Genomic DNA, 20,226 nt, shown 5'->3' with positions numbered 1-20,226 from the left:
GAAGAGAGAGAGAGAGAGGACCACCGTTCGTTAAGTCCTTAAAGTCCGGCTTAGAAACCCCGCCGGAGTCAAAAGACAGCCCGTGTCAGGCAACAGAAGACGGTCTGACAACCGCCCACGGGCTTCCGGCTTATTTAACTGCTGTAGAATTCATGATCCGGGGCCATTGACTCAATTGCAAAAAATGACTGCCATTATCCCTGGAATGGGGGGCCACGCGTCGGCCATCCGAACGGGACCGAAACCAAACGGCAACGGTAAACGAGCTGAGAGCCGGAGGGATCAAGCTTGTAAGTCGGACAGGTAATCTGTAGGTTCAGACGGAGCGGACGAATTTCGGAATAAACGGCGTGGGTTGCGTCAAGCTGGTGATCGGCCACTCCAGCTCGAAGATGAACGCAGCTGAGCGGGAACAATACACTGATGGAAGAGGAAAAGGAGGCTTGGGAAGGGAATCCCATGGTGTTTGACTCCTGTGTACAGGAGATAGGCCTCATTGTTCTACGTTCACGCCACCTCCATCGCCTTGATGAGATGGGCGTCAGCAGGCACGACCAGATACATTGAAAATGCCAAGAGTACATCGAGACCCTGATTCTGTTATCGATAACATAGCCCACTAAACTTCAAGGGGCAGGGGTGCGTTTCGGGCGGTCCAGCGTTTGGATCTCACTGGCCAAACTTCGCTTTGGAGCATCTCTCACATTCCTCTTTGATCCACAGATTGCTCAGTCTCGTCACCAGCAACCAGCTCCGAAGTATGAGTCACACGTTCGATACTGCCGGAGCCTGTTCGACCCTCCGCGATTGGAACGACTCCACGAAACGGACCGCTTCCTGTATTTGCAAGCGCCGCGTAATTGGCCAATTCGCGTTCCATTGCTTTCCCTCTCGGTCCACGCAACTTGCATTGACAGGCTGCAATCAGACAGTTGCAAAGCATTCATGGTGTTGTTGACCGCAGTCCCGCAGCCCACAAGTTCGACGAGGGGTCGCCCCAAACAAGACCGCAGCTTAGGTATTCGTACTCCACAGCAAACCGCCTCGAAACAACAGCTCGACTTCGCTGCCCAAATGGGAGCCCAATCGGTGCTCAATTGAGTCGGTGAGGTCGCCAGAGCCGCTTAACTGGCATTACAGCTCCACACCAAAGAAGCCAGACCGTTCGTTCGCCCCTCTTTCCCCTCCTTGCCCCTCCTTTCTCAATTCCCCCTCCTATGCCCTCCTTCAACAAGCTGATTTGGAGTTTAGACATGTCAGTTGTAGCTTGACCGAAGCCGGCCACGAACCGCCTTGGCTGGTCTGTCGCGGTTTCTCCACCTCAAACCGCTCGCCAACCCTTGTCAACCCTCAATATACGGCATGCCTTGAGGTTACGAGAATAAAACATGGTTCGGGATATTTCGAGACGGAGTCGGCGCGCCAATCCAATGGTTACTCCTCCCACTCCCCATGAGACGAATGGAGGCTTCTTGTCTCTTCAGAGACAAGAACAACAACGGCCCACGGTCTGCCGGCTCCGCTCGCTGCTCCGACCTTGTCCCACGTTTTAGGTACACATGCCTTGGAACCTTATGGGTCAAGAAGCGCCCTTCCCGGGGAGCTTTGAGCGGCATCCCTCGAAATGACGATGCCGTCAGACCATTCCCAGTGGTATCCGGAGTCTTCGCCAATACCCTTTGGCGAGCGTAGTTGGCTCACCAGCTTTCCTCGCTTGCCCAACATGCACGGCTTCAGATAAAGCGTCGTAGCAGCGCAGGCCAACGAGTCGGCCTGGGATATGCACGGCTCAACCCGCCCGAAGCGCGCCAGATGGTGAAACCTCCGCATCTTGCAGATGCCAGGTCAGACACGCTGCGGCTCTGGTTTGGTGCCGGAAACGCTAGAAAACTGTCGACACATGGCGTTTCGACCCGCCTACCGCTGATACTTACAAATGCAAGACCTACCTATGGTCTGACCGGCGACAAGGCGTTCAGAAGGACTTTCTGAAGCGAATCTTTGAGAAACACGGCTGATTTGAGTTGGCAGTGCTGATTCCCATCTTTTTTCCGCGGGGGTCGCTGCGATGAGGTACCTCGCTTTGGGCAGAAGTACCTCCTCAAACCTGACCTATTTTTGCCTAACGGAGACGAGGTCCTTGACGGGTGACCATTGGCTGGGGGGCGAGCGTCTGACCTGATTGGTTGCAGAGAGACGGAAAGGGGTGTGGGTGCCGGGGTGTGTGTCTGACTGGGTGTGGGTGACTCCTCACGGTGTCCCAACATCCCTGCCAGACACGCCACGCCACTCCACTTACACCTCAACCCCAGATTCGTGCCCGCCCACGCAGGGCGGTCTTGCCTGGAGCGACAGACGCGTTGTGCGCCGCTGTGTGACCTGCTGTCGCAATCTTGCTCCGACACCCGTCTTCCGTTCCTGGGGCCTTGGGCTCCCAGCCCTGCCGATGCCCAGCCAGCCATCAAGTGATGCGGGATGCTCATGGAGCTGCCGTGGTACTTACATGGTCTTGCCTCCCCCATTTCTTGCCCTTCTTCATCCTCTTTCGCCTGTTCTATCCGTTTGTGTCCTTGCCGCATTGCGCCCGCCTCAATTTGATCGAGCACGGCTACTGGCATACTTGCTGCCTTGCTCCGTCCACTCTGGTTGCCCTGACCGAACCGCCTTTCGCCACCCCGAGGCTTCCATTCCAGCGCATTCCATTGACCAGCAATTGCGAGGCACGGCCAGATATTGTTCCACACGATTCCCTCTTTTCCACTGCGGATAGATGAATAGCAGTAGACGGGCGTGCTCCCATCATCTATTCAGCAATTGAGAAGATCCTCCATATCTTCCCATCCTACGCCAACAACACTCCTTTCCCTACAAAGAATCGACCTACCTTGAGACGCTCCCGGATCACCTACGCACGCCCCTTTGTCTCGCCACCTTCGACCTTGCAGTTCTTGCAACAGACCTGCACAAGCAGACAGCTGCCCTGGTTGCACAACCACGCTCACCAGCAAAGCCGCGAATTCATCTTCCACATCACAACATTCTCCATCCGCTCCCGACGTCATCGTTTGATGACAATCATATTCGCCTCGCTTATCTAAAAGGCATAACAACGTGTTATGGCTGACAAACCAACCATTCCTACCATGCAGCTCCCCGTGTCACATCACAGGACCCAGACAGCAGCAAGGCCGCCTTGGGCCCCCGCATCATCTCCTCCTACCTCACTCCCTCCGACACCAACAAAAGATATGCAGGAAGCCTGCTCGCAATCCCCAAACCGAGTTTCTTCGATGGCGTCAAATCATCACAAGCCCTGCGATATCAGCAACCTGATGTCGCCCCCCGAACTTCCTCCTCTGGACACGTTCAAGGCGGCGGGTTCGGCAACCGGGAAGCCCGCCTCTGCTTCTGGGACGCGCGTTCCGCATCAACCTCTATCACCGCCCGTATCGCCATTCTCGCAAGCAGCCAACTCGATCAACCCGGCGCCGCCTCTGAGTCTAAACGGCAAGGACCCGATTCTCTACCCCGCTGGCGAAGCCTCTACGAGCGCTGCGACTGGCCCATTGTTCTCGCTTACGCCGGCATCTGTCGAGAAGTTCAGGGCGACGACGGAGCAGTTGGTCAGCGAGCACATCGCATCGAGGCCGGCCGGACTTTTCCGGGATTCAACGCCGCCGCGGCCCGAGGATTATGAGCTGGCGCTCTACTTCAAGTCCAACTGTTTCCAGATGTTCCAGGACAACCGGAAACAGTGGCTCCGCAAGGAGCGCGAACTTCTCCGGGCTGACCGGAAGCACACGGCCTTGTCGTTCCAACCTACCCGACTGCCGCATATTCTGCCGGCTTCAAAGCCAGCGGTTTTAGGGCCGCAATCGACCAAGGCTCCTACCGTGCGCGTCCAGAAGCCGAAGTCGACGAAGACCAAGACGCAGACTCCGAGGCCGATCCGAGCAACTCCGGGGCCAAGCCGAGAGACGATCCGCGTCAGCACCCCGGAACCCCGTTCTCGAACTGTGGCCCCCAACCGCGAAGACAAGGACTTTGCGTCGCTACAAGACCTCTCACCGCCGGTCGCCACGCTTCCGTTGAAGCCGAACAGCCTCAAGGTTGACTGGAAGGGGAACGCGCTGGATCTGAGCAAAGACCCAAACAGACAGCTGTTGCACCCCGACGAGCTGATCCTGGCAAGCAACCTGCGGCTCGACTGTGCGACCTATCTCACTAGCAAGCGGCGCATCTTCCTAAGGCGGCTCGAGTGCGCCAATATCGGCAAGGAGTTCCGCAAAACGGACGCGCAACAAGCATGCAAAATCGACGTCAACAAGGCGTCGAAGCTGTGGCAGGCGTACGAGCGAGTGGGATGGCTCGATATCGAATGGATGCGGAACTTCATGAATCGCAAGCTTTGAACAGGTGGTTTTTGGATCAACGACGGGCTCTGCGCTGAGGTTTTCTTTCTCTTTGATTTTGTTCCGCCTCGGTCGCTCCCATGGCCGCGGTATCTTGCGAAATCTCTTCTCCTTCTCTTTCATCTCATGGCATCACATCACGGCATAACGTCACGGCACGGCATCACGTCAAGGCACAGCATCAGCATCACGAAATGATCATATGATACCCCCGAGCGCCGCGGAACCGGCTAGCTCAACTTTCCAGTTTACGTTTCATTTCTTTTGCATTTCTTTTTCTCACCGCATTGCATGGCACGGTTTGGGTGGGCGGTTGATCGTCAGGGATATGGCAGCGCCACTTCACTGGCAGGTCATCTGATTTCCAGATTGGACAGTACACGGAGGCCGTTTGTTTTACATTTATGGCGTTCAGGTCTTGGGTCGGGAGGGCAGGAGGGCAGGAAGACATGTCGGGTCATGTCAGGTCAGGTCACTCAGAAAGCATGGGGAGATTGGCAACATGGATATACCCCGTCATATTTCCCCCCTCATTTTCTGGATGTCATTTATTTCTTATTTCTTGGGCGTTTTCTCTGGTCAAGGGGCCGCTTCCCCTCTCATTTGTTGGTGGAAGATTGGGTGGATGGGATCATGGGCCTTCCTAGCAGACACGCTCTTTTAGCTACGTGGCTCAGCTCAGCCAAACCCGAGCCAAAGAAACCGCCACTCCTTCAGTCTACCTCGGCCACAAACGGCGGGGCGGTCTTGAAGAGTGGTGATCGTAACACTCCTGAGCTCTCGAAGTGGTGATTCTTTGTAGGTAGGCCGTGGCCGATGTGACGCCCGAGAATAGAATAGCCTCGAGCTAATGCAATGGTGATTGCCGGGTCCTTGGATCAGCGCGGTTGACTCCTCCCGGCTCGGGCCAGGACCTGACAAGGGCAAGGGGGCCAGCCAGAATGCCGTCTCAGCCCTACAGCCGGGTGTGATGTCATGATTCGGCCTCTGCCCTGATAAGGATCCACACCCAGTGGCACTCTCGAGGCGCCATGTGACGGTGACATTCTCGGTGAGATCATTGAACTCACTTTGGACATCATGCTGGGACGAGGGTGCAAATGATAGTAGTACTTCATTTCCAGTTCCTTGACATCTACTTTACGCTCCTAACTGGGCGTGAGGCTCTCTTGCACGTCACACTCTCCCCGTTCCACGTCACGATTGTGTGTTGCACCCGGGACTCGGGATCATCCTGCACAGCCAGCACTCACATTCCCTCCCTCCTAGCCTTGGATCCAAGAAGGAATCTCTGGCTGAGCTGACTACATTTCCATACAACCGCCAATCACTTGCTGATATACTTGTGTATGTATTCTACTGCCCCGCCGCCAGTACATACCCCCCATCCACGACCAGCGTATGGCCGTCGATGTACTGGTTACACACCAGCCCCAGCACCCCTTGCGCCATGTCGATGTCCCTCCCCGGCCGGCCCGCGGGCACCTTGCCCTCGTACTTCTCCTTGTCGAGGTGGCTCTTCTGGAACTCGTCGCTCCCCCCCTCGGTCATCTCGCTCGGGAACACTCCAGGGGCGAGGGCGTTGACGCGCACCTTGTGGCCCGCCGCGGCGACCTCGCCGGCCAGCATGCGCGTGAGGTGCGAGGCCGCGCCCTTGGCCGCGTTGTACGCGAAGTGGTGCTGCGCGCTCTTGACCAGCCCGCTGATGCTGGTTACGTTGACCACCGTGCCGGACCAGTGCGGGTGCCGCTCCGCCGACCGCTGCAGCAGCGGGAGGAACGCCGCCGTGGTAAAGTAGAGGGACACCACGTCCGTCTCGTAGGTGGCTAGCCAGTCCTGCGTTGTGGTCTTGGACGTGTCGAACAGGTTCTGCCTCATCTCCGCCGCCGACCCGGACTCGGGCTGCACCGTCTCGCTGGCGATGCCGGCGTTGTTGACGAGGATGCAGAGGCAGGGCTCGCGGGCCTCGACCTCCCTGACCAGCCGCGCCACCTCGTCCTTCTTGGTCACGTCGCCGGGCAGCGCGACGATGGAGCCCTCGATGTCCTTGTTGTACGTCTCCACCACCTTGTCCAGCTTCTCGCGCGTGCGCCCCACGATGTACACCTTGGCGCCGTTGGCCGCCAGCGCCTGGGTGATCATCAGCCCGATGCCCGAACCGCCGCCTGTTACGAGGGCCACGCGGCCCTTGAGGTCGAACAGCGAGTTGCGGTTGAAGTCCGCATGGCTTGCCGCGGCAACGCTCTTGGACATCTTGGCGAAAGTGCGGGATGCTGGTGGGGTGGTGAGGCTAGGGGGTTGGGTTCGAGCGGTAAGAGCAGGTCCGGGAAATGTAGGCTTGGAGAATATCGAGACAGTGGTAAGTGTTCTACTAGTTTGTGTAAGACAACTTGTGGTTCGAAGTCGTGTTGCCAGGGTTGTGGTCATGTCGCTAGAAGCTTGGAGAGAGGAAGTTTGAGCAGTTTAGACGAGAGGTCGAGACTGTTAAAAGCTTCAGAGCTTCCCGTGAGGTAGTTCCGAGCTTTACTGATCATGACGATATGGAAAGGTGGTGGAGTTGGACTCAATGACTTCATGGTCCCCAGGGATGACCAGCACTTACACGCATTGGCCAATCAGCGAGGAGGGTGGTATTCCATTCAGAACTTCCGAATACGACAGCACCACAACAATACTTGTTTCATGCTCTATCGTTTACGTAGGGAGGAAAGCTCGGTAGGGTAAGTCGCTCGACTGTGTGTGTGGTGTTCGGACGAGGTCCCGCAGCATACCCTTGAGCAACTTCTTTTGTACCCGGGCCGCAAGTGAACGGGTCAAGGTAATACCTAGGTAATTGTTTAGTAAGGATACCTAGGGCGATGCTGAGGAAGGTGATTTGTATGAGTATACTGCAGAGGTGGGAAAGAGGCAAAGGGATTAGACGGCCGTACAATGGCAGAACCCCTTAGCAAAAGGAGAGGCCCACCCTAGGTGGATCACCAAAAAGTCAAAAACATACAACACTGAGGATTCGCTGGTCGTCACCGACCCAACTACTAGTTCAGCCCTTACTTGTTTGACTAGGGGAGAGCGGACGGGATCCCGTACTTTCAAGTAGGTATGGTCGTATGTGGTAGTGTCGAGCGTAAGTTGGATCTATATTGTATCGAATTATGGGAAGGAAAGCAACCAAAGTTATTCGAGCATCGTCTACCAACTGAGGAAGTCTATACCCAAGCAAAGGGATTGGCCTCTATAATGACGCCGTTTTGGATGGGTTGTATTCGTAATTCGGTAGTGTTGGGAGTGGGCTGGGATAGACCTAGGGGGTAGAGGGAAATAAGTTAAAAACATACAACGCTCGGAATTTACCCCTTAACGACATGACGAGACCCCCTAAACCCCTGATTAAATAAACACTCCCGTTTATAGCCCATCAGTCCTTGTGCTCCCGTCGCTCTGTGGCAGCCAAATCCACGTCGGTCTTGGGCCACAGATGGCTCAGATCACCCACCGGCAGGTTCAGGGGGATGCGCATCTCTCCGGCCATGATGATGAAGCACATGTACCAGCCAAGGGCGGCCACGATGAACAACAGCGCTCCACCTCCCTGTTGCCGGGATGTCAATACCCGGACTTCTCTTGACACACATGATAGGTAACACTCACCTTTTGTAACTGCCCAGCACCGTCGTAGTCCCCCCAGCTGAGCTTCCAGTATGCACCCGACAGCACCCATGCGGCCACACTTACCAGCAAAAAGATGGACGCAAACACGGCGTTGATCTTGCATGTGAATATGAAGAAGGTAAATAGCGCAAAGCCCCAAACGATCAGATAAACCGCCACCGCGGCATTGTACTCCTGCGACAAGAGGCCGGTCGGATCGTCGGCGGTTGCAAAAGGGGCTCCGAGTTGTAGTGTCGGAAGCTGGAGAAACCCAAAGCTTCCCAGAAGACGGAGAACAGGCCCATCACCATCATGGGGAAGAAGTTCCCCATGACCCATTCGAAGACCATGGCGAAGGTGAGGAGGACGGGACCGACGAAGAAGAAGATGCCGCTAGGTGGCGATGATGTTAGTCAGGGGTCCAGTTGGGTAATGTGAAAGGGTAAAGGTCTAAACGATAGAGACCTACACGACCGGCGAGAACCCTTGTGCTCCGCCCCATCCCATGCAGATGATGGCAAAGGTAAAGGTCGAGATAACGAAGCTGTGCCATGTCAGTAAACAATGTCCTGCTTGGGTTTGAGTGAACCCGGGTTGCTAACCCAACAAAGCCGAGCGCGGTTGGGTTGGCGAACCGCTTGTTGTAGTCGCCGACCTGGGGCACTTTGGGGGTGAGGTACAGCTTCTCGAAGAGCTCGGGCGACATGGTTACGCCCGTCTGGGTTTTGTAGAGGCCCTTCTCTTCATCGTCTGCCATCTTGATTCCGCCGATCGTCGTTGTAGGCTCACTAGTAGCCATCACCTTATGGTCTGGAAACGAGAAAGAGGCGTGTAGTGGCTGCTACAAAACCAGCATCTCTGGGGATGGTCGCATGCTCCCATCGTCGGGAAGGGCGCTTGATTTAACGTCCGCACTCGTCCCGTTCAGACAGAGTGCTGCACACTAGTCCGAAGCTTTACATGCCCCGTCCAGATAGTTTAGTGACGGAAGGTGGCGCATGGTACCGAGTTAGAGGCCACCGCCCTGGGACTTGAAAGGGGGTCCGGTAAGGGGTTCCAACCATTGTTGTCTGCGGTCTGGGCCACCAACCAGCCTTGATCTTATTTGCTCTCTCTCCCGCTTACACAAGGTTACTTCCCCGGAAAGCCCCCATCGATACAGCGTCGCGTCAGCCCGGCACTGCAGAGTTAGCGTACCGAACTTCGGGGAGCAAAGATTCTGGAAGCGAGAGATGAGGAATACTTGACTAATTGGGCTGCCCACCAAAAGAAATGGGGTTAGTGCTGCTTGACGTGCATGGCATATGCAGCATGTTCCACTTCCGGCGCAACATCTACTACCGAGTGGCTTGATATTGCATGTTAGGGTCCAGGCCAGGGGCGGGGAAGTCCTGCTAAAGGAACGACCCGAAGTTCGATGACCTCGATCGTTTAGCCGAGGGGACCTAATATGACGGAGGATCGAAATAAAGTGTCCACCCGCTCTTTGACTGTGTAAAAAGCTAAATTGTGTTATGCTTTATCGATTTACTTCACGCCAAAGTAGTGCCCCTTACACTACCTGGGAACCGCTTCCCTATTAAGGTTTCAGAGGCACTTCATTCCCCTTTTCCAAAGCTGCGGCTTGTAAGTCAAATACTTGTGTTGCCATGTTGATCTAGCCATCAAACCAAAACCGGCCATGAAATAACTTGCTTCCCCACTCCCCCTTAGTCTGCGATCTGTTGCCCAAAACACTTGATTAACCAGGTACCTTACCCAGTCAATGCTTTCATTCAGAATGTCATCTCCTCCGTACTCGCCCTCACCCTCCCCATCAGCTCCCTCAGCCGGTCCTCATCCTCCCCCCCAACCACCACATCCGCAATACTCCCTCCCTCCTCCCGATCCTCACACCAACTCAAAACAACCATCCTCCCCCTCTCCAACTCCCCCCTCCACCGTTCCACAAACTCCCTCCTCCCCCCACCAACCGCCACCGACAAACAGCTCGCCCACATCAACCCCCTCCCCGTAAAATGGCCCCTCAACAACGGCAACGACACACTCCCGCACGTACGCACATTCAGATCCACCACAAACCACCGCCCCTCCCCATCCTCGAGCACGTCCGCCCCAACAGGGCCCGCATACCCCCGCGCAGCCACCCACCGCGCGATGCGCCCCACCAGCGGCGCGAACCGCGCCCGCAGCGGCCCCTGCGCCGCGTACGCGATCGTGCTGCCCACCCACGCGCTGCCGCTACTGCTGCTGCTGCTGTTGTTGCTGCTGCTGCCGTCGGCCGCGGTGAGCATCTGGGAGGACGCGCCGAGGAAGTGGGCTGCGCCGGAGGGGGCCACGGTGAAGGTCAGGCCGTGGTCGGAGGTGGGGTTGGTGATGAGGTCGGTGAGTAGCACGGTGGTGGGGGAGAGGTGCGCGTTGTGCGGGGTCAGGAGCGGGAGGAGGCGGGCGAGCAGGCCGGGCTCGTCTTCTTCTTCGTTGCCCCTTTCTGGGTTGCGGTCTTCTCCTTCTTTCCCGCCGAGGTCGGCAAGGAGTTGGGACTTTTGTGCGTCCGTTGTGACTAGCCAGGTGCCAGCGCCGCCAAAGGCTTGTTGGGTTTTGAAGACGAAGGGGGTGGGGCGGGCCCGGACGGCGTCGAGGATGCGGGTTGTCTGCGCGGTGAGCCATTGCCGGCGCGGGCCGGTGCAAGTAGGGGGGATAGATGGGAGACGGGGGGCGTCCTTGGCGGCTTGGACGCACTGGCTGCAACATGAGTCTGCGGGAGGGGGGGGGGTGTGGGGTCTCAATGAGGTCTGATTTAGGGGTGGGCAGGCCGGAGCGGGCTAGGGCGGCTTTGCTGTTGAGCATCCAGTGGGTTTCGAGATCGTGGGTTAAGGGGTATTTGTCCAACCCGTCGAGCACGACCTTGTACTCGAGCCTGTCGATGCCGTGCTCCTTCACAGGGATGTCGGACGGGCCGGGACAGAAGATCAGCTCCGGCCGCTGGGACGGGTCGAGGACCGAGATGGTGTCCTCGGCTTCGCGGCGGCCGTGCTCGACTTGCTCTGGGGTCCGTCCCAGATTGAAGAGTATCACAACCGCCTTGCCAGAGACGAAGGCGTCGCGTTGAGGGATGTGACTGAGATACTTGTTGGCAAGTGACCGCCGGAGGTTGGCGTTGCCTTCCCTGAGCGCATGGCTGGAAGCCTTGATGAAGGCCTGGTCCTGGTAGATGAACTTGGTGTTACGAGGAAAGTCCGGTGTGAGGTCAACGGCGCTGGTGACGCCGCAGGATATCCAACCCAATCGTGTGCCAGCCTTATTGGGGCATGCCTTTTGGTAAAGTTCGGTGAGGGTGGTGTCAAGTTTGACCGTGGGTAGCTTGATCCCTGCCAGGGTCCGTGGTCCAACAGGCACCATAGTTCCAGTGGCCACCGTGATGTCCTGCCCTAGCTGGGTTGGATAGCGCTTGCAACTGGTGGTGGAGGTGAAGGGAGGACTTATTCTCGGACATTAGGGGTTGCCAAACTTCTCCCTGGTTGATAATATACTGCTGCCCTGAGACGAGTGGTATGCCATGGTGAAAAGCTTATCTGGTTTCTAGTACACAGGTATGGATCTACATTGCTACCGGATTCCACAAGACGTCGCTATCCTATCAAGCTATCAGGGACAATCGGTAGTCGCCGGCTGGCCCCGGGCGGCGTGGTGGCAGCGACATGACATCATCAGTGCCGCCGGCAGGCATGTGAGATCCGTAAAACACCAAGCCATCATCATCATGACCACAGATTTCAAGGTGCGTTGCAGAGAGGAGAGAGGATGACACTTGGCACACCCGGTGTGTTTCTCCCAAAAGAGATTCGTCGGTCTGTCCCGTACGCCTACCTTCGAACTGCAATATAAAGTAAGAAGTTTGGGAAGGGGTTCCTACGACTCGGGCATTGGCGCCAGGGGTCTCTGGAGCTTCGTAATGTGTCAATAACGTGACTACTTGCAAACCATCATAAGAATCGTCCAATCCTGCGTCTAACCGAGCTGCCCCCAGTTGCGTTTGAACAGCTTAAACGTCACATGTCGTCTATCATCGCCAGGTCGCTATGCAATGGTCCTGCGGTGGCGTAAATACCGAACCGCTAGACCGTCATTCCCGCTTCGGGTATCCTCGAATAAAGCACCCATGGTCTCATATCCCATGCCCAGCTCAACGTCGCCGAAACCCCCCCCCCCGCCCCCACAAGGGCAGCACTGTCCAGTGACTCCGACGGGGAGCCACGCAACACGACGCCCTAAAACCCCGGCACCTTCTCATATAGCCCATCATACAGCTTCCCCACCCACCCCATCGTCTCGCCGCCCCTCGCAACAATACCCAGCCCGCCCGCCGCCCACAGCGCCGTGGCAGCAGCGGCCACCCCATTAATCACCAACAGACGCCTCCTCCTCTTCTTCCTGCTCGCGCGGTCCACCACCGCATTCCCCGTGGGGCGCTCGGGCACCCAGCCCGCCGTCTGCGCGAGACCGACCCACTTGGCCCAGCCCCAGACCATGTGGCCACAGCCCGCGGGCAGCAGGACGGCGTAGGCGAGCCACGAGACGTAGCGGTGGCGGACGAAGCCGTGGGCGACGTAGGCGAGGCCGATGTTGGCGCTGTCGCCCTCGACGGCCAGCGGCAGGCCGCGGTTGACAACCATGTGCGCCGCCAGCACGCCCGCGAACACGTACCCCGACGCCGCCACGTAGCTGAACGCCGGCCACCCGAAGCAGTACCCCGGCGCCGTGGCGGCCGCGGCCGTGTGGGTGTCGGGTGGGGGGTGCTCGCCGTAGTAGCGCCGGCGGTTGTGGGAGCGCCGCAGCAGGCGGATGGCGGCGCCCGAGCCGACGTGGGCGAGGACCGGGAGGGCGACGAGGAGGGGTTCGGAGAGCGGGGTTTGGTAGATCTCGCGCGCGAGGAGGAGGTAGGACTCGGAGGCTGGGACGGATTGTGCGGCGAGCGGGATGATGGAGGTTGTTGCGAGGTGGAGGGCGCCGAAGAGAGTGAAGGTGTAGGAGGAGTAGCGCTGGATGCGGGTTACTACAGGGTGAGAGGGTGAGAGGTTAGTCTGGTTGTTTCGAATGGTGACCTGGGAGGTGGGGGAAAAGGGTGGAAGTACGGTAGTAGATTGGGCCATGACCACTGCCACTTAACCCAAGGCTAGTCGAGGTCGTAGGGGACTTGAGGGAGGTGGTCGAGTCCGAGAGTTTTCCGTCTTCCTGGCCTGGTAGCGGTGGGAGGTCCTTGTCGACGTTGGGGGAGTCCATAGGCGTAGGGTCGAGCTCTAAGAGGGACACTAGCGTGGCCGATGAGGCCTTTGAGCGTAGTGAATGGTTATCCATGGTTGCGGGAGAACCGCGACCGGTTTACTCCTCGATCCGCACTCGGGAGGTGTTGGTGTCTTTGTGCGTTTTGCTTGCATATCCAGCAGCCTATTATTTATTGAGCCGATGCTGTTGGCTGGCTGGCTCCATGGGCCGCTGGCGGCCGGAGACCCTGCGCCGTTAACCGAACCCCACAGCGCTCCCGCAGGGGTGTCTCTTGGCACACATCAGTGCCGTGCAGGACCCTTGTAGTTATTTCGATCCGAGAAGCATTTCGCCGACTCCGGGCTGCGCGAGTCTCATCAACTTCAAATCCGGGCATCGCGAAAAAAAGCCAGCTTTCACAACCACACATCAAGCGCCGTCTAATACCTTCTCCAACCCACAACCGCCAAAATGCCACCAGTAAGCCACCCCCCCACTCCCCACCCTACATACCGAGGTCCCTTCCATTACAAACTAACCCCCCCCTCCCACTTACAGCGGCACCAAACCCTGCCCCCCGCGCAGACCTCATCGGCACGCGAAGCCCTCCAATCCTTCTACTGCCAGCTCTGCCAGAAGGGGTACTCGCGCATGAACGACTACGAGGCGCACCTCAGCAGCTACGACCACAGCCACAAGCAGCGGCTCAAGGACATGAAGGCCATGGTGCGCGACCCGGCCGCGACGGCGCGCGCGCGCCGCCAGGAGCAGAAGGCCGAGGGCGTCATCAGCATCAAACTCGGGGAGGCGGCCGCCGCTGGAGGGGGTGGGATTGGTGGTGGTGGTGGTGGAGGTGCGGGTGGTGCGGCGGCTGGTGGTGGGGGGTTTAAGAAGGGTGGGTTTAAGAAGACGGGGTTTAAATCTGCCTTTGCGCCTGTCGGTGGTGCGGTGGCTGCGCCGAAGGAGGATGCGGGGTTGGGGAAGAAAGAGGAGGAGCCGAAGATGGGTTTGGCGGCGGCGGCGAAGAGCGAGCTTGTGGAGAGCGACACGGAGGATGAGGGGTACGAGGTGTACGATCCGCAGAGGCCGACCGACTGAGCGGGGAACAAGGACTATCGGGTCGAGGCGCGGTTGGGATCATCACGACGACAACATCGGCCCTCAGTTTCGATTTCGGTTACGGGCGGAACGAGGCCCATCATCCACTGCCTAGCGGTGGTAAGAGGAGTATTATTGGGGTCTTCCAAAAACCACATTCAAAAACACACTTTCGACCCCCCTACGCCAGACAAACGCCAACGCTGACAAGATCATGATCATACATCTTTCCCAATACAGGTACAGCCAGCGTACCCGCCTACTGTCCACCCATCGACGGCCACAAGCGCGGCTCAAACTCAGAGAGGTCCTCCTCCAACAGCCCCAGAATGTGGGTATTGCCCGAGAACCAGTTCCCTAGCTCGTTCGCTTGACCGGGAGCATTCGGCTGGCCGGGAGCAAACCCAGGCGGCGGCATCCCCCCGGCCCCAGCAAACTGCGCATCAGGCGGCTGCATTGGGGGCTGCCCGCCAAACTGCGGCATGAACCCCAGCTGGCTCAGGTACATGTCGATATTGTCGCCTACCATAGCCATGTCCTGGTCGCGCTGCTGCGGGTCCTGTCTGCGCTGGGCCTTGGCCCGGACGCACAGGCTCGCGACGTTGTGCAGGACCTGGCAGATGCGGTGGAGTTTAGCCACGGCCTCGGAGGCGGCGCACACGGGCACCAGCGACTCGACGAAGTCGGCCACGCGTTTTAGGTCCTCCTCGTCCGACGTCTCGACCACGTGACAGAAGAGGATGATGACGGGCGTGAAGGGGACGTAGATGACATTCCTTCAGATAGGTCTGCGTCAGTACCGTATGAGAGTGGGGGAGGAGAAGGAGAGGGATGGGGCCAAAGAAATACCATCGGATACACCCCGCCTTCACGGCCAGACTGTCGCCCGCCATGGTCATGTACTCTTGGTGGCACGCAAACGCCTGGCGTGCCGCGTGGATGCACTCGGGGTTGAAGGTGCTGGGCGAGCCAGGCGGGCTGGGGATGGCGCGGTAGATGAGCGTCAGCGCCGACCAGTGCATCAGCTCGTCGCCGACGATGGCCATGTCCATCGGGAAGGGACTATTTGCATCAAACTTGATGCCGCGCACTTTCTCGCGCGTTTGCTGCACCAGCGGCTCCTGCTCCTTGGCCAACTTGTCTGTCGTCCACGACTTTAGTCTGCCTGCTCTAAGGGGGGTTGAGACGGTGTGAAAGGGATGGGGACGCACTCATCGTCCGGACAAGCTGACGGGCGCTCTCGGCACGACGCTCCTGTGGTCGGGCCAGCGCGGCGGGGCTGTAGAGCTGCTCGTAGGCGCGGCCGAGGAAGTCGGCGTAGGCGATCCACTGGCTCAACACGACGCCCCACGAATCGTCGGGCAGCTCCATTCCATACTCCAGGCGCCGGGCCACGGTGATATCGTAGTCTTGGATCGTGGGAGCCCTCCCGGACCGGACCGACAGCGCCTTGTCGAGCAGGTAGGCCGACCAGAAGAGCACCGCCTTGGCCGTCGTTTCGACCCCGCCGCTCATGCGGTGATAGCCGAGCGTCTGGCAAAGCGTGGCTGCTACCGTGTTGAGATCGCGAGCGATGGAGAATTTGGAGATCTCGATGGCGTAGAAGGCCTGGGAATGCCGGTCAGTATGGAAAGGGTAGACACGGATGGAATTGGGAAAGACATGCCCCCAGCAGCAACACCTCGATGCTCTCCTTGCGCGCCGGCAGCAGCAGTGGCAGGTTGGTGAGGGCCGTCTCCAAGTTGTCGCGGCAGAGGGATTGGTACTCGAGCAGCTCTTCCCTCTGTGCGCCGCTGACCAGCGCGGCCTTTTCCTGCAGCAAAAAGTACAGGCCCGCGTTGACGACACCCCAAGACATGAGGCTGAAGTCGTCGGTAGCAAAGTAGACCTTGCTACACCGCTCGGAAAAGTTCTCAGCGGCGATAAAGGTGCAGATAGTTGCGAAGCTGGTGAGCCTGCCGTCTAGGGGGGATTGTCAGCGTCCGGTTGGCAGCATGTCGTCAGGGGCGAGGTGGTTGGCGAACCTTTGGACTCGCGTAAGGCGGTAACAACGACATGGGCCGGCGGCATGGGGAGTTCACGGAGGCCACCTTTTGGCAACGGCTTCGCATTCACGAAGCGCGATTCGTGGGCACTTGGGCGGTTTTGCATGCACACAATCTGTTGGAGCGAGGACAGGGCGGACCGCATATCTGGGTCCAGGTCGCGGGGCAGGGTTCGAGTGACGGTGTTTTCGAGGAACTCGCTAGCAAACACCGTCTGGGCGGATATGGAGGAGTCACCTTCGAAGGTGGAGATGGCATCATCGTCGTCGTCGCGTCCGTACACGATGTCAGTGCTCTCTCCAGCGGCCGGCGAAGAGCTCGTGGGGCCTGGGACGAGACCGGCAGACCCGCTCTCAGTTGAAGCTGACGGACTCCTGCTAGAGATGGAAACGGCCAGGTCCCGAAGCATGTTTTCGATATTTGCGAGCCGAGACTCGAAATGGTCTATCTTTCGCTCACTGCATCATTACATAATAAAGGAGGCATGTTGTCAGTATTGTCAATACGGGGGGCGCCTCTAAAGGCCCGAGAGCGACTCACTATTGGGCCGAGATGAGCACCCGCTGCCGGGCTTCCCTTGGCCGCTGGCCAGCACCGGTTGAACTGCATGGCCGGTTTGCTGTCCTGCAGTTTGCACACGGTGAATCCTTGTCGCAGCGTATCTAGAGGCAATCTCTCAGCGCGTGAACTTTGGCGCATGCAGGGCGTCCATGGAGGGGTTGCCGGGGAGGGTTACTTGCCTTTCGGAGGCGGCATTGATCACACTCCAGGGGTCGGTTAGCATACCAAGTAGTAGATAGCAGGCGTAGAAGCGGGACCGGCACTGCTGTGACCCGAGTCTTGTGTAACTTACAGCTCTCCTGGCCGCACTATCGTCGTGCAAATCGCCCTCCAGCATCTCTCCTAGCCGTCAACTAGCGTCAAGCGTCAAGCGTCAAGGGACACTAAGTGGACCGAGCTATGAGAGAACAATGGTAACTATCGAGTGTGGGGAGCTATTGTGTTGTCCAGTGTAGGCGGTCTGAACCTCGTCTGACCAGCAAATCGCCCCGGATGCGGGGTCCGCGGCGGCCGAGGAGAGAAGGTGAAGATCGGCCAAGGTTGATACTTTGAGTTAGACTGGGAATTGCTGGAAATGTGAGGGAAGAGGGGATGGTGGATGGTGATTTCTACTGTGTAAAGAGACCGTCAGGATGCATTGGTCTCATGAATAATCAATGGCCTTGAATTGTTGAGTCATGTTCAGAGGAAGGAAGGCACGCAAAAAGGTGGAAAACCACAAAGGATGGAAGTTACCAAGTACCAAGGTATGGACGTTGCCAGGGTTAGGGCAGTGAGATGTTCATCCTTCCCGCTCGGCATCCCCCGAGACGCCACTCACCACTCAGGGGCAGGCCCCCTGGAACCGGTAACCATATCAACAACCTAAACTCAGCTCGCTCGGTTACTTTATCTTGAAGCCGAGGGCTAACTATTGCCTGTTTCTCCTTTCATTCCCCCTTATCTACTTCGTACAACACTGCTTTCCCCCCTGTCCCTCCCCGTCCTCCACCAACACACTCATATTCCTCTCCTGCGTCGACGGGGCCACGTCGAGCGCCGGGTTTCTCTCAAAAAAGTTCACCGGCTTCAGCCCTACCACCATCTTCTCGACCGGCATGACGGGCCAGTCCTCAGCGCGGGGGTTGTGCGTGGAGCCAAAGGTATGCCAGACAACAATATCCCTATCCCTCACCCCCGACTCTCCATCTCCGTCTCCATCTCCGTCCCCATCTCCATCCCCATCTCCGCCTCCATCACCCCCCTCCCCCTTCTCCCCCCCACCAACCCTCCCGCGGCGCCGCCGCCGCCCCTCAATCCACGACGCAATCCCCTCCCCACCCTTCGACTGCATCGTAAACCTGCCCGCCGGAAACACCTCCCCGTCCGCATAGCGCGTCACCCACACCGCGTGCGCCGCAAACTCGGACCGCCGCGCGTGCAGGCTCGACGGGTGCGCCAGCAGCGGCTGGCTGTAGCACGGCAGCAGCTTGACACCCACTGGCGTGCCGGCGGCCCGGTGGCGCTTGGCCTCGTTGACGATCTTGAAGACGCGGTTGGCGCGGTGGTCGAGGTCGAGCCCCGTCTCGTGCGCGACGTAGGTCTGGTGGGTGGTGTAGCCGACGCCGTGCGGGTTGTGTATGGAAGGGTCGTTGATGGGGAGCGGGTGGGACTCCTCGACGACGAGGGAGTTGGCGTGCCCGTCGACGGCGGGGTCGATGCGCAGGCAGAAGAGGTGCTGGTGGAAGGGCGCCAGGACGCCCGGGGCGACGACGGTGCCGTATGGCGGGGGTGGGGTGGTGGTGAGGTTGATGGGGGCCGTGGAGAGGATGCCCGTGGCGCGGACTTCGTAGTGCAGGGAGGCGTCTTGGCTGAGGTAGAAGAGGAAGATGTATTCGTAGTTGCTCGCCGTGATGACGGTTTGGAGCACGAGCACGCGCGACCGTGTCACGGCGGCGCGGCCGGTGCGGAAGTTGGTGTGCTTCCAGAGGATGCCGTCGTCGATCTCGTGGCAGCAGATGACGTTGGGCATCTTGAGCGGGGTGCCCGAGCGCGTGCTCAGCCAGCCGTCGAAGTACTTGATGTGGCCGAGGCAGTCGCAGCCGAGCTGGAGGTTGTTGGCGCAGAGCCCGGCCCCGTCGTTGCCCAGGTCGAAGGCCGCCTTGCGCGGGTACGGCGTGCGCGGGTCGCCGTAGGGCACGAACATCTCAGCCAAGGACAGCCGGTAGAACAAGCTGCGGTTGTCGAAGCGGACGTCGTGCAGCGTCATGCCCTCGCGGTAGTTGAACCCGACCCGCATCGTCCACTTCTCCCAGCTGATCTTGTTGCCCTCGATGGAGAAGGACGGGCCCTCGGGCTGGGAGACGTGGTAGGGCTTGGTGGTGGTGCGGTGCTCCGTGTTGAGCGTCGGGTAGTACTCGCTCCCCTCGTGGATTTTCCCGCGGTCGAACTCCTGAGGTTTCCCTCCGGTCTTGATCCGGTCGTGCTCTCCGGAGGGAAGGTGAAAGATGTTGACGACCTCGAGCTCCTCTGACATCTCTACGCATAGATCAAGGGGGTACGCGTAGTAGTTTGCGTCCGGGTCATCGGAGAGGCGCATGTAGAACCAGCACTGAGCCACTGTTAGAGAACGCTCGACGCACATGGCGCTTACAAGTAATACATGCCATGGTCATCCGCTTAGACATGTCATTCATGCCGTCCGGTCCGTACGTCCACGGCTCCACCACCACCGTCGCACCCTCGGGGAGGTTGAGAGCGGCGACCTGCTCCTTAACGCCAGAGTCGGCCATACACGCCAGCTCAGCCTTGCGCGTGTAGTCAGGATCGATATGCGAGTGATGGCCATCCAGTGTTTCCTCCGAGATGACGCTCTGCCGGTCGAGATCAACCTTGAACTCAAAGAAGGTGTTGCCGACGTGAGCCTGGACCTTGGCAAGCCGGGGAGGGGGCGTCGGCGTCTCTTTTCCTTCATGTTCCATGTCGAGAAAGGGGATCATCTCGGCCTTAGGAGGCTCCCAAAGTGTGATGACCCGGAATATGACGGCATCCGTAGAACAATGGCGTATCAGGACATCGGCGGCCTGTCTGGTTGTTCAGTAGGTCGCTTTTCTGTATTTGCAGGCTGGAATCTTGATCTCACCAACTGAATCTCCTTCGCCTTAAGCGGGTCAAAGGGGTGAGGATGGAAGGCCATGGCTCGGGGCTGGCTTTCGGGTCTG

General features: G+C 58.5%; 9 protein-coding genes across 9 annotated transcripts; 2 read left to right on the top strand and 7 right to left on the bottom strand.

Annotated features, from left to right (window-relative positions):
- Nucleotides 1-1,821: 1,821 nt before the first annotated feature.
- On the bottom strand, nt 1,822-2,867 carry B0H64DRAFT_62908 (uncharacterized protein). Its single transcript, XM_062808538.1, has one exon. The coding sequence runs from the start codon at nt 2,616-2,618 to the stop codon at nt 1,950-1,952; it is 669 nt and encodes a 222-aa protein (XP_062653840.1). The 5' UTR covers nt 2,619-2,867; the 3' UTR covers nt 1,822-1,949.
- Nucleotides 2,868-3,248: 381 nt separating this feature from the next.
- On the top strand, nt 3,249-4,412 carry B0H64DRAFT_421161 (uncharacterized protein; the record flags this gene model as incomplete). The annotated part of the gene is made up of 1 exon (XM_062805518.1): nt 3,249-4,412. One exon carries the CDS (start codon nt 3,249-3,251, stop codon nt 4,410-4,412), a length of 1,164 nt encoding a protein of 387 aa, XP_062653839.1.
- A 1,356-nt stretch (nt 4,413-5,768) lies between these two features.
- B0H64DRAFT_447386 (uncharacterized protein) lies at nt 5,769-6,665 on the bottom strand (the record flags this gene model as incomplete). The annotated part of the gene is made up of 1 exon (XM_062806994.1): nt 5,769-6,665. One exon carries the CDS (start codon nt 6,663-6,665, stop codon nt 5,769-5,771), a length of 897 nt encoding a protein of 298 aa, XP_062653838.1.
- A 1,162-nt stretch (nt 6,666-7,827) lies between these two features.
- Nucleotides 7,828-8,817, bottom strand: B0H64DRAFT_421159 (uncharacterized protein; the record flags this gene model as incomplete). The annotated part of the gene is made up of 4 exons (XM_062805517.1): nt 7,828-8,001; nt 8,043-8,337; nt 8,530-8,604; nt 8,663-8,817. The coding sequence occupies 4 exons, from the start codon at nt 8,815-8,817 to the stop codon at nt 7,828-7,830; spliced, it is 699 nt and encodes a 232-aa protein (XP_062653837.1).
- Nucleotides 8,818-9,539: 722 nt separating this feature from the next.
- B0H64DRAFT_427854 (uncharacterized protein) lies at nt 9,540-11,671 on the bottom strand. The gene is made up of 2 exons (XM_062805811.1): nt 10,800-11,671; nt 9,540-10,711 (listed from the first exon to the last, which is right to left on the bottom strand). The coding sequence occupies exons 1-2, from the start codon at nt 11,457-11,459 to the stop codon at nt 9,836-9,838; spliced, it is 1,536 nt and encodes a 511-aa protein (XP_062653836.1). The 5' UTR covers nt 11,460-11,671; the 3' UTR covers nt 9,540-9,835.
- Nucleotides 11,672-12,328: 657 nt separating this feature from the next.
- Nucleotides 12,329-13,489, bottom strand: B0H64DRAFT_368845 (uncharacterized protein; the record flags this gene model as incomplete). The annotated part of the gene is made up of 2 exons (XM_062801988.1): nt 13,193-13,489; nt 12,329-13,113 (listed from the first exon to the last, which is right to left on the bottom strand). The coding sequence occupies exons 1-2, from the start codon at nt 13,413-13,415 to the stop codon at nt 12,329-12,331; spliced, it is 1,008 nt and encodes a 335-aa protein (XP_062653835.1). The 5' UTR covers nt 13,416-13,489.
- Nucleotides 13,490-13,687: 198 nt separating this feature from the next.
- B0H64DRAFT_62778 (uncharacterized protein) lies at nt 13,688-14,736 on the top strand. The gene is made up of 2 exons (XM_062808537.1): nt 13,688-13,802; nt 13,881-14,736. The coding sequence occupies exons 1-2, from the start codon at nt 13,794-13,796 to the stop codon at nt 14,418-14,420; spliced, it is 549 nt and encodes a 182-aa protein (XP_062653834.1). The 5' UTR covers nt 13,688-13,793; the 3' UTR covers nt 14,421-14,736.
- B0H64DRAFT_332625 (uncharacterized protein) lies at nt 14,680-17,127 on the bottom strand (the record flags this gene model as incomplete). Its single annotated transcript, XM_062801062.1, has 6 exons — nt 14,680-15,196; nt 15,270-15,561; nt 15,632-16,028; nt 16,102-16,382; nt 16,502-16,923; nt 17,006-17,127. Coding segments are annotated over 6 exons (2,031 nt in total), but the record flags the coding sequence as incomplete, so codon positions are not given.
- Nucleotides 17,128-17,594: 467 nt separating this feature from the next.
- Nucleotides 17,595-20,186, bottom strand: B0H64DRAFT_452951 (copper amine oxidase; the record flags this gene model as incomplete). Its single annotated transcript, XM_062807217.1, has 4 exons — nt 17,595-18,220; nt 18,290-19,624; nt 19,668-20,092; nt 20,152-20,186. Coding segments are annotated over 4 exons (2,046 nt in total), but the record flags the coding sequence as incomplete, so codon positions are not given.
- Between the last annotated feature and the right edge of the window lie 40 nt (nt 20,187-20,226).

This window comes from Chaetomium fimeti (assembly GCF_033439085.1).
Source record: "Chaetomium fimeti strain CBS 168.71 chromosome Unknown B0H64scaffold_14, whole genome shotgun sequence".
Classification (NCBI taxonomy): domain Eukaryota; kingdom Fungi; phylum Ascomycota; class Sordariomycetes; order Sordariales; family Chaetomiaceae; genus Chaetomium; species Chaetomium fimeti.
Note: the sequence above shows the minus strand (reverse complement) of the source record. Positions and strands in the feature narration are given on the sequence as shown.